This window comes from Phodopus roborovskii, unplaced genomic scaffold (genome assembly GCF_943737965.1).
Source record: "Phodopus roborovskii unplaced genomic scaffold, PHOROB, whole genome shotgun sequence".
NCBI classification, from domain to species: Eukaryota; Metazoa; Chordata; class Mammalia; order Rodentia; family Cricetidae; genus Phodopus; species Phodopus roborovskii.
In genome coordinates, this window is record NW_026126485.1 from 11167088 (window position 1) to 11179682 (window position 12595).

The following is a 12595-nucleotide window of genomic DNA, read 5'->3' on the forward strand; positions in this document are numbered from 1 at the left end:
TCCTGGGGTTAATTCCTAACACCTGGATGTGGTATTACCTATAATCTTAGAAATCAGAAGATTAAAGGAAGAAGGATTAAGAGTTCAAGATCATCTTCAGCTTATTGAGAGTTCAAGGCTAGCCTGGGCTACGTGAGACCCTATATCAAATTAAAGAATACACTTTGCTAAAAAAGAGATTTGCAGTAACCCCAAGGCCCAATAATATCATTCTATTTAATATTTCTGTTTCTTGCTTGTCTTTTTTTTTCCAAAATATTCAATGTAGTTGAAGGCTAGTAGTTCATACATGTGAAATGCTGCCAAGGCTTGCCATTTCTCTCCTTCCTCAGACTCCACCTCCTGTCTATCCACACTCCATCTTTTACTCACCATCCCAGCACAGAAGGAGACAGCAAGTGAACTCATGCCAATTTACCTTAAAAAAAAAAATTCCAACCCTGATAAATATCATAAGACAAACTGCCTTTTCCAGGGAAAGTAAGAGGTCTAAGATTAGATTTTTACTTATTTGGCTGTTTTTACATGAAGCCTACTACATTTGCTTGTGTTTGGAGTGATCATTCATTTCTGATTTATTCAAACCTATTCTTAGAAATTAACCACAGTCCACTTTGGTGTCCCTTATAACTCCCTGTAACATGAACCTCAGGTACTCTGAGAGATGACCTCAGCAATATAGTAACCTAATGAACTTCATTGCTGAGAAGGTAGCCTTAGTCCTAGGCAGAGGAGCCTGGTGTAGACATTAAACAGCCTCCTAGAGGAAACAGTAGGACTCAACGTGTGGACTTCATTCTAAGAAGACCTGGAATCTCTTCATTGTTTAGTTCTTCAGCATTTGGTGAACTTTTCTTTAGGACCAGGCAAAAGCCTTCAAGCTATGGGGAAACCATCCTCCTTTAAATTCTTAATGATGCTCTACCTGACTACTTACTCAGTTTCAGTCACACCAATTACAGTTTGACTCCATATAGCAATCTCACTGGCTCTCCTTTTTAGCCCATCGTGAATCCCTGTAGGAGTCTTGATAATTCACACAAGACTGAAAAAAAGCTACCCAAAGATCACCCAGATCAACAACAAAAACCATGTATTCCTTACAAATTCAATCTTGCCTGATTGCGCAAGGAATACTTCGAGGGGTGTTATCAGGGATAGTCACTGATAAAAATTTGGAGGACTGAATCCCAAAAGCCTCAAGCCCTCTCATGTCATGTACCAGGCAAGAGGACAGTCCCATGCAAGAAGTAACCAAAGAACTTATCGATGACCTATGGCTGAGAATCAGAGGGGCTCACAAAAGTCCCTTTTTTTTTTTTTTTTTTTTTTTTTGATATTATGCTGTTGGCCAGGTGCTAGTTTCTTATATTATGTATTTCCACGTGGTCTTACCGAGAACGGAGGAATGGCGGTTCTGTTCTCTCCAGACTCTCCATCTTGGCTCTTCCTTCCTCCTTCCTATTTCCTCCTTGTCTCCTAGTCCCTCCTATCTTCCTTTCCTATTGGCCAACAGTGCTTTATTCATTAACCAGTATGAGAAACATATACAGAATGACATCTCCCATCATCTCCTCTTTTCTGTCTAAAATAAAAAGAAGGGTTTTAACTTTAACATAGCAAAATATATCACACAACAGTTATAAAATAAGAATCATAGTTAACAATATTTAGTCCATTAACATTTACCAAGATTAAAAGAAACTATTCTATCATCCATCCTATATTTGTGAGTTTAAAGTCCTATATGTAACTTATCTTTAAGCTTAACTAAGGAAAACTATAACCATAACTATCTGTCTTCAACTCCTTCAAAGACCACAGAAGGATAGTATATAAACTCTAGAAATGACAGAGACATCTCGCCTTGTCAGTCACCTGAAGTTCTTTTATAATCTTCCATCTTCAGCCCATAGGCCACAGTGTGTCTGGCAGACTCTTCAGCAAAGGAGAAAACTTTAAACTGTCTTTTTGTGTTGGAAGTTTGTCAGTCACTTTTCTTTGTGTCCTGCAGACTGTCTGGCAGACTCTTCCATGAAGCAGGAACTCTGTAGCAATGTCTATCTTGAATCAGCAGTCACTTTCCTGTGGGTCCTGCATGTCCAGTTTATACATCACAAAGTCAAACAGTCCAGACAAAAGCAGTATCTTGTCCACATGGCTAGTCTTGCCATATTGGAGGCAAACTCCATACAAAAGTCCTTTCTTAATTCTACTCTCTAGTTCCTCATCATCACTCAAGGAGTGTTCAGCTCATTGTGGGTAAAGTTTGGAGTCCAGTGTTCTGTAGACCTCACAAGGTCTTCTCTTCACTGAATTGTTTGCTGTTGTTGTTTTTCTTTTTTCTTTTGTTTGAAATGGGTTTTATATATGCCTGGTTGGTCTCAAACTCACAATGTTACTGAGGACAACCCTCAGTTTTGAAGCCCCCTGCCTCAGCCTTCCAAAACTGATGTTTCAGGTATGCACTACCACACTGAGTTTTATTGTCTAGGAGTGAAACTCCTAGCATAGTAGGAAAACACTCTACCAATATATATTAGGCTAGGTCCTCAGTTCTTTTAACAACAATTCTGGATCCCCCTCACCATCCCTCCACCTAGGCACTCGACATTGACTCTGCTTGGCCTATCAGTCTAACTTCCAAATTCAGCTTCACACCAGGAATCTCTTCTCTATCAGTTCCATGGATTTTTTTGTTTGCTTTTTTTTTTTTGTTTTGTTTTTTGTTTTTGTTTTAAGGAGGAAACTCTTACCTCAAACATAAGTCTGTCAGCACTTCTCACTTCAATTGTCCCTGATCTGTCTTTAGAGACTCCATGACCTATTACTTGGGTAGGAACCAGAATAAAATGCTAGGCCAATAAAAGCACCACATGACCTGAGTGATTACAGGAAGCTGGGAGGATAAATCCAAGTCTCGAGCTTAGGCTGCAGATTCAATGTGTTCTATGGAGGAAGGGTTTGCTTTCATCATTGCAGAAATCTGCAACAGGAAAAGCCTTGGGGCAGATGTGTACAGGTGTGGGGCATCATCAGCTGCTCCCTAGGACTGACCCAGAGGTCACTCATTACCATGGAGCCACACACAAACTTACAAACAAAAGAGGATGAACTACCAGACTTTGTAAGATAAATACAACTGACATTTTGGAAAGACAATTTGAGGCATACCATAGAGATTTTTGAGCCTTAACTCGAATGGAAGATAAGGCTGAAACAACCCTTCTCAGGTCACTGGAAGCAAATTTGCAGTTTATGTCGTAGGATCCTTGTGTCAGTCAGCAAACACTGACTGACTCATTGCTAGGCAGAGGGCCTGTCCTGCCTCACAGAGCAGCATGGGAAAAGAAATCAGCCACAGCCTTATCTATGGGAAAAAGCAAAATAAGTGAGAAAATAAATGACCAATATAAAGCAAAAGTGATAAATATGAAGAAAACAAGAGTGTGTCAAGTGATGAGAGGGTCAGTTTAAAGTAAGGCATGAGGAACCCTAACCTGGAAACGGCATCCCATTTTCTACTGAGAAAGGAAAGAGCTATCGATCTAAGGGTTAGAGACTGATGGAGCCTATTGTACAAGATGCCAAAGTAGGAATCTGGGGAGAAGTTTTAAAGGAACAGAAAGTGGGTCAGCATCTAGAACACAGTGATGGAAGTCAGTGACGTGGAGACAACCAAGAAGGCAGGAAATAATCGTGAAAGACAAAGGAAGCTGCTCACTGTCGAGTTTTAATTTTATGGGAAAGCCAAAGATGTGTTCTTATAAGGGTATGGAAAAGACATAATAGTCCCCAAATGGCCAAACAGAAGGGAGGTTTGCTTTAAGAGTACTGACCTATCTTGAGACAAGATGGTGAGGCTGCTGGGGTAGACACACTAGGCCACATCTTGGAGACAGAGCTGAAAGCCTAGCTGGATGTGGTATAAGAGGAAGGGGAGAATTAAAGATGGCTCTTGGGTTTTGCTCTGAATCTTTGAGTGAAGTGTTTTTGAGAGGTTGGGGGATTGGAGAAGAAGCAGATCTGGTGGGGAATGAGGAGCAATTCCTCCCTTGGTCATGTTAACTGTCAGGTGCTAATTGAACAAAGTAATGGACCTGTGAAGATGGTGACTGCTAGTTGGTGGATAAGTAGGCTGAAGACATACTGAACTAACAAAAATGACTTGTAATTTACCTGCACCAAAGATGGCTGTGCTTATCAGTGTTTTTTGTAGCCCCTGGACAAAAATGTTTGCAGCCGGAAGTTGGTGATAAATACAAAGAAAATGGGATAGGATGCTGACTGAGGGAATAGGAATGAGAGGGTCTAGGTTCCAGTTCAAGCCTTCAATGAGCCAGTTGTCTAACTTTAATTCTTATTTCTCACCTGTCATATTGGGACATAGCAATATGCAAATACAAGTGATTGCTCAGCAGATGCTAAAGTGAATCCATAAGTATTTTATGATAGAGATTTTTATGTTTTCATTTCAGGAAAAGGAAACCCATGAGCAAATGCTAGCCGGGGGGGGGGGTAGTTTTATCAAGAAGAGAAGAGAGGAAGAGCCCCATGGTCACTCATGAACCTTTTCTAGCTCCATGTCAGGAATGGAATGCTGAAAATTGTGAATTCCTGATCCAAGCCTCATTCTGTAGCACCCTGAAGGAGAGCTACATCGACAAAGTTGCTTAACACATTCTTTTTAACAAAAGACATTTCTAATCCTAATTCGGACTTTGAAGGCAGAATACTTTGGGTATTCCTACGTCCTCTCCAAAGGACGTAATTACAGCAGATGAGTACCTTTGGTTGAGTATCCACAGAGTCTTCATCAGTTCCACATTCTACATGGCCAAAGTTATCTCATCATGATTACAGGACCCTCAGTATGTGACACTGCAACCCAGAGGACTTGACACACAGTTTAGACCTCTACCCCTCAGCACTACAGGAGAGCAGCTCTTCATGTTCAGCCTTTTGAGAGGATCTCTCTCTGTGTGTGTGTGTGTGTGTGTGTGTGTGTGTGTGTGTGAGAGAGAGAGAGAGAGAGAGAGAGAGAGAAGAGAGAAGAGAGAGAGAGAGAGAGAGAGAGAGAGAGAGAGAGAGAGAGAGAGAGAGAGAGAGAGAGAGAGAGAGAGAGAAAGAGAGCGCTATTTTTCTAACAATTCCAATGTCTTTCTGTTTACAGTGTCTTGACATTTCCACTGAGGTCAAAAGCAATCATGGGGAAAACGCTAGCTTCTTTTGGCATGGATCAAATGACTATTTTGAACTACTAAATGCCTCATTAAAAAAAGAAAAGCCAGTTCTTGTCTACACTTTTGGGTTTTTTGTTTGGTTTGTTGTTGTTGTTTTGAGACAGGGTTTCTATGTAACCCTGGCTGTCTTGGAACACACAGGTATTCTCCTGCCTCTACTTCTAGAATGATGGGATTAAAGGTGTGGACTGCCACACCCAGCTTCATATACACTTTTTTTTTTAGTGTCTGCTAAACATGAAAATGTGACAGTTGCCATGAGAAAAATATTTGTGTGGTTGACTGCATGAGTCCAAGGTGGCATTTCTTCTCATAGAACCATTTTTATTGGACAAGCAGCTGGCAAGCCAAGGTTACCAGATTTGGCATTTGTCATTTTCTCAAAATGGATGAAAGTAATCCTGTCATTTCAAGGAAAATAGTAGGTGCCATTTGCTGACAATACAATTTGGACTTGCAAATGAAAATTGGAAGTTTGGATTGTTGATATTTGCCATTGTGAATTTGAAAATCTTTCAGTGCTTTAAGATTTTTTTCCATTGAGGTTGTTGGTAATATTTATTATTCTGAGGTTTTTGTGTGTGTGTGTGTGTTACATATTTAGAAGTCTTGCAGAACTAGGAAACCAGAATCTTCCAAGCAACCAAAGCATGACACATGGGTACCATTTTAGAGTGCAAGCAAAACCAACAAACATTCTGTAGATGTGTTCACAGATTCCACACTGCAAATGATGTTTAAGGAGCAGCCAGTTGTCAGATTCTGATAAGACACAAAAGAAGAATTTCTCCACTTTCCGAAAAGAAAACCGAAAGCGGTTTAAATGCTCCACCCATCCTCATCTTCCTGTATGTGTGAAGCTCGATCACCACTCCCTTCAGAGTAATGTTTGCCATAGACTGAGCCGGAAGAGCATCTGCTATGGAGAGCCAGGCATCGAAGAGACCTATGGAACTTCTCTTCAGAACACGACCCCTTTCCCTAGTCGCTTTCTTAGAGAAAGAAGGTTTTTGGTAAACAAGTCATGGGATTTTTGTTTATATTTTAAGTCTCTGTGTCATGCAGTTGTATATTTAGCGTTTCACAGTTTCACCTTCAAATATAGTAAACATTGATACATGTATCTAACATAGCCACACACTCTTGGGTGTCCTTAATGAAGTGTATTTTTTAAAACGCTTTATAAAAGAAATCTTTGTTGGAGAGATATCTCAGCAGTTAAAAGCACTGGCTGCCCTTCCAGAGGACCTGAGTTCAATTCCCAGCATCCACATAGGGGCTCACAACCATCTGTAACTCCAGTTCCAGGGCACTTGACGCCCTCTTCTGGTTCCTGTGAGTTCTGCACAAATGTGCTACATAGACATACATACACATAGGCAAAACACCCACAGATCTTTTTTAAGAGAATGTGTGTGTGTGTGTGTGTGTGTTTACGTTGTGAATGAAGATACATATGTGCCAACACTATATGAGGAAGTCAGAGAACATCAGGTGTTGATCCTTGCTATACACTGGTTTCAACAAGTTTTTTCTTGTTGTTTCTGGTAGCATATGCCTGATTAGCTGGCTCTTGAACTTCTGGAGAGTCTCCATTCTGCCTTCTACCAAAGGCAGCCAAAGGAGTGCAGGGATTATCATCTTACATTGCTGTGTCTAGCTTTATATGGGTTCTGGAGATCCAAACTCAGGGCCTTACACTTGCGTGCCAAGTACTTTACACACTGAGTGGTCTCCCCAACTCTCTTTTTAATATTTTATTTATATGTTAATCAGACATATAGGGTCAATATAGCATCTTCATGCATGTATATAATACATTTCTCAGTAACATTTAAATGTCTAGAGCAGTGGTTCTCAACTTGTGGGTCATGATCCCTTTAAGGGTCAAGCAACTCTTTCATGGGAGTTGCCTAAGACCATTAGAAAACACAGACATTATGATTCATAACTAACAAAATTACAGCTATGAAGTAGCAACAGAAACAATTTTTATGGTTTGGGATCACCACAAGATCAGGAACTGTATTAAAGGGTCGCATCATTAAAAAGGTTGAGAAGTACTGGTCTACAGGGTCACACAATTTTTTTTTTTTTTTCTGCAGAGAAAGGAGCCAGTATATGGGGTGGAAGACCACAAGGAGAGAATTAAGCCATGAAATGAGAAACATTCCCTCTACCATAGTTTCCCAATTTGGAATTGCAGCAGTGTGGCCATTACAAGGCAGCCCTTTGTGAGTCATGGTACTAAGTAATTCTGTTTAATGCCTTCCCTGGGTTATCTGTCAATGTGCCTTTTTTTGCAAAACAATTAGGCAAAGACTGGATGTTTGACCCACAAAAACATGCCCCAGAAACCAGAAACCTGCAGATACTTATGTTCTCCTCTTGAAGTGGGCAGGATTATCCCTCCCAGCCATGACTCTTCATCTTCCATGGGACTGTCTGCTATGGGTTAATTGTTTTGGGGTGATGTCATCCCTGGTTCTCCAGGAAGCAGTTGGCCACGTGTCCAGGTACAGTCTGGCCCCTCTGCAGCAGCCAGGTAGTGATGGGGGAGGGAAAACGCTCAACAGTTTCTCTCCCAGCAGATCGGTGGTGCTGCCGCAGTCAACTGAGGGGGCAGGGTTACTGATTATCAGTTTTCCCCCTGCTTTTTCTACTTCATAACAACTGCTCACCATGTTCTCATATCCTCCCAAATGGGAAGTTACTCAAATTACCTACTTCTCCCAATCCTAACTAACCTCAGAAAAAGAAGAGAATATTCAGTGTTCAACCAAGTCTAGGGCTGGTGAGATGACCGTGAATAAAGGCAATCGCAGTGCAAGCCTAGCAACTAGAATTGGATCCCTGGAACCCATATAAAGGTGAAAGGAGGGAGCAAATGCTATAAAGTTGCCTTCTGATCTCTATACATGTGCTGGGGCATGTGCACCCACACACACACATACAATAAGATAATAATAATAAATAATAAAATAGGGTAGGTATGATGGCTTAACACTTAAAAAAGGGTTTTTCAGCTCCCAAAACCCACATGATGACTCAAACCATCCGTGACTCCAGAGCCTGAGTTCCAGGGGATCTGACACCTTCTTCTGACTTCCTCGGGCACACACACACCCAATGTACATACAAACGTGAAGGCAATGAATTCAAACAGGTAAAATAAAATAAATAAACAAATCTCAAAAAATAAAAGTAAAATATCCATTTTATTAGGAATAGCTTTTCAATCTTCATTCATTCATTTCTCCTGATAATTGAAACGCATGGTTTAATTAAAACTTTAAATGTGCAGATATATACATATATACTAATTTTGATATATTGGCGAGGTTTTTTTAGGGGTTGTTTTGTTTTTGTTTGTTGGGCTTTTTGTGGTTGGTTGTGTGTGTGTGTGTGTGTGTCATAGTAGTACACACGTATAGATGAGACTATTTTCTCCTTTCACCATGTGGGTCCTGGTGATCTGAAGTCAGGTCATTAGGCTGACCAGGAAGTGCCTTTACCCATTGCACCATCTCCTCCAAATTGTGTTTGTCAACTATTTTGTTATAGCAACAAGATGAAAAACTAATACGGAAAATCAGTATCAGAAAGTAGAGAACATGAATTTCAGCCTAGAAACAAATAATGGTAATGTCTCAACACCTCTAAATCAACTTTTATTCTAGTCGAGCTCATATTCAATACAAAAAGAAAAAAAATGTACCCTGGGGGGCCCTAACTAGTACCTCATTCCCGTACCACCAAACATTTAGGAATGTGGAGGAGAGTGGGCTCTGACCACTAATGGAGTGGTGGTCCACACAGTGGCTTCTAAGATGCCCATCATCTTATTTCTTCCATTACACACCGGGGTCCTATAGCCACCCCATGTCTAGATACTGCTGTCCTGGGGCTCATCTTGGTGTGAGGAAGAAGTAGGTTGCCTTCTTTCTTCTTCCCACACATTTAAGGTCTAGGTTTTGTGGGATCCTTTGAGAAAGAAAACCATTTGGCAGATAGGCCACTCCTATTCTCTCCTGAAGACAAACTCCCTCCAGACCAAAAACAAACAAACAAACAAACAAACAAACAAACAAATAAAAAACAAGCAAAGCTGTCATCTTCCTGAATAAAGAAAGTGTTTGCCTTGGCATTACAAGTACTAGCGTGGGGGAGGGAACAATTAACAGCCAAACAGTGGTCTGGCATATTCTCTCAATAACTCTGGATCCTCATAAGTATAGCATCTTCTCTATGCACAGTCCTGGCCCCGTCCCTGCCTGTCCAGTAACAAAACAAAGGGTCAGCTCTGTGTTTCTCTCCCAAATGGGATTTGGTTGAGCTCTTTTCCTTGGGGAGAACATTTCCCTAGCCTCCACTCAGACTCCAGAAGGCAAGGGAGCTGGGGTCCTTCTTGACTATGCTGCCTCCTGGAGATTCTCCCACCTGCTCTGGCTCCATTGCATCCAGAGCTTACACAAGGGCTTGATGAAAGCTTCCAGGGGTGCTGTGATCAGAGGAGAGAGGAGGCATTCCTTTCCGAGTCCTGCAAAGTTCCCTGATTTCTCCTGCCGGCCTCCCCTTCATTCACTAGACAGCAGTCAGGATGACTGCCCTTTCTTCTCTCTCCCACCGTGCCCTCCCCTTCCCTAGGTCACTTCCAAGAGTCTGCTGTAGAAGAGTTGTCTTTGACCATGAACCACCACTACCTTCTATCCTTTTATTTCTTTTGTAGCATGTGTCAAAACTACGCAGGGACCTTGTTTGGGCTAATCTGCTAGCTTTCTTACAACTCAGGCAGTTTGAACACGGCCAGGACTCTATGCTGTCTTCATTCTCTGTCCGTACCTTCTAGCAGCTGGTACACACATGAAGCACTCCATAAACAACTGGAGTGAGTGAGTGAGTGAGTGAGTGAGTGAGTGAGTGAGTGGAGGAAATTCTTCTCCACTCATGTCATTCATTTATAAAGACAAGAGAACCCTGCTTTTACCTGAGGAAAAAACACCATTCCTGTCTGCAACCTCAAGGAAATTACTAGGTTTGGAAATGAAAGACAAATAACATACAGACAACTTCTACTTTTCATCTACAGAAAACTTCAGCTCTTTAGTAGAAAGGGAAATGGTTGTTATTGAGAGTTGAGTAGAAGTTTGGGTTGGGTGGCAGGTGCAAATTTGAGAAAACAAAAGGGAAATAGGAAACACAAAGCCAGAAGACGAGGTCAGATTTTTCAAAAGGTTTTTCCCTACACCTGGATGGAAAGTGTTGCCGTGGCTGCTGCAGGCCCTAATGGTGTTGTACAGGGAAAACTGCCTTTCACACACAAAAGCTGGCATCAGCTAAATTAGCAGGCCAGCCTGGTTGCTGGCTCTTGGACTCTTGTCTAAACAGGACCTGGCCTTCAGGCAACCACAGGGGCGGGGGTGTCTCCGGATGGCAGCCCAATCCTGCCAGACCAACGATGGGGGAGGACCCTGCTCCTTCTTAAGCTCCAGCCAGTCAAGCCAGGGCTAGAAAGCCAGACAGACAGCCGCCCCTTGAAGTCTCCACCTGTCTTTACAGAGCCGAGAAGAGGAGCCCAGCCTGCAGTTAGTGCTTAGGAGCAGAGACCAGCCTAGCCACCTCTGCCACATCACCCACTACCTGCCAGCATGGCCAACCAGCTGACTGAGGAGCAAATCGCTGAGTTCAAGGAGGCCTTCTCTCTGTTTGACAAGGATGGGGATGGTTGCATCACTACCCAGGAACTGGGCACTGTCATGCGGTCCCTGGGTCAGAACCCCACGGAGGCTGAGCTCCAGGGCATGGTGAATGAAATCGACAAGGATGGAAATGGCACTGTGGACTTCCCGGAGTTCCTGAGTATGATGTCCAGGAAGATGAAAGACACCGACAGCGAGGAGGAGATCCGGGAGGCCTTTCGAGTGTTCGACAAGGATGGCAACGGCTATGTCAGCGCCTCTGAGCTGAGGCATGTGATGACCAGGCTCGGGGAGAAGCTGAGTGACGAGGAGGTGGAGGAAATGATACAGGCAGCAGATACAGATGGTGATGGGCAAGTGAACTATGAGGAGTTTGTCCACATGCTAGTGTCCAAGTGAGGCTGCACTAGAGGCTGCTACAGCCAGATGCCCTGGAGGCTCCTGGGCTGCAAGCTTTGCTGGACAGCGGCTATGCTCACTGTGGTGGGAATCCTACTCAGGCCTTGGGTGTCTTTACCACTGGGCTCTGTTGCATCTCAGGCAAAGTGGACTACATCGACCAGTCTGCATTTTACTTTCTGCATCCTGCTTTTTCTGCCAGCTTCCCACCTGCTCACACCCCCTTGACAGGAAATGCCTCGGGCTGAGACAGGCATCAACTCCTCCCAGCCCTCAAGAGCTGAAGCAGAAGGGACCATCTTTGCGTGGACAATGAGCCAAAGGACCCATTCTCCTATTTTGTTTCTTACTTTTTCTTTTTTTCCTGTTTCCAACAGAAATGATCATTAACATCATGGTATAAAGCAGGCTAATCTCCGTGTGTGTGTGTGTGTGTGTGTGTGTGTGTGTGTGTGTGTGTGTGTCTGTAGGGGGTGTGGGTGTGGGTGGATGGGTGTGTGGGTGTAGGGGTCTAGAAAAACTGACCAGGTCTTCTTAGCCTAGTAGCATCTCAGAACTTCCTGGATAGGCTCCTATCAGGCATCCAGTGCGTGGCAGCAAGGTTTGCTGTAGCCATCAGTCCACATCATAGTTCCTGGAGCCTCTTAGAACAAAGACTTCATCTGCTGCTGGATTTGGAAAACATCTAGGCATTGGAATGAAGGGCAGTGATGGAGACTTCGATGACTGAGGTCAGGCTATCTGGAAAACATCACTTCCCTTCCGTGAAGAGCTGGCTTGTTCCTTTTTGTCTCCTCCAAACCTCTATGCTTTCCCTTTTATGCTTCTAACTAAAACACTGTAACTGTCATTTTGTTGTTTTGATTTGTGTAAATGCAATAAATTCCTGTATTGGTGCATATAGAAAAAGTTTGAGTTCAACAAATCTTTCAGTGTAATGGCCAAATTGGTACCAAAGAACAATTAGATATCTGTAAATGTCTGGACATAGAGAGCTTGCTGATAGAATGCTTGCCTAGTATGCATGAGGACCTAGGTCCTCAATAAACACCATGTAAACTGGGCATGGTATGTGGAGGCCCATAAAAGTGGCTCTGCTCCATCTTGACTTAAGGTCAGAGAGTTCAAGCCTATTATTGCTCCTTCAAGGTTAAATCCACAGTATGTCTGGCCTAAGGTGTGGCTATTATTGTATGCCTTACCTTGACAACAGGATATTTGGCCTAAAATGTAACTAATGAATGTCTTACCCAA

The 12595-nt window shown here is 42.7% G+C and overlaps 1 protein-coding gene across 1 annotated transcript; it reads left to right on the forward strand.

Annotated features, from left to right (window-relative positions):
* The first annotated feature begins 10722 nt into the window (after positions 1-10722).
* On the forward strand, positions 10723-11736 carry LOC127229809 (calmodulin-like protein 3). Its single transcript, XM_051194804.1, has one exon. The coding sequence runs from the start codon at positions 10892-10894 to the stop codon at positions 11339-11341; it is 450 nt and encodes a 149-aa protein (XP_051050761.1). The 5' UTR covers positions 10723-10891; the 3' UTR covers positions 11342-11736.
* Positions 11737-12595: the final 859 nt, after the last annotated feature.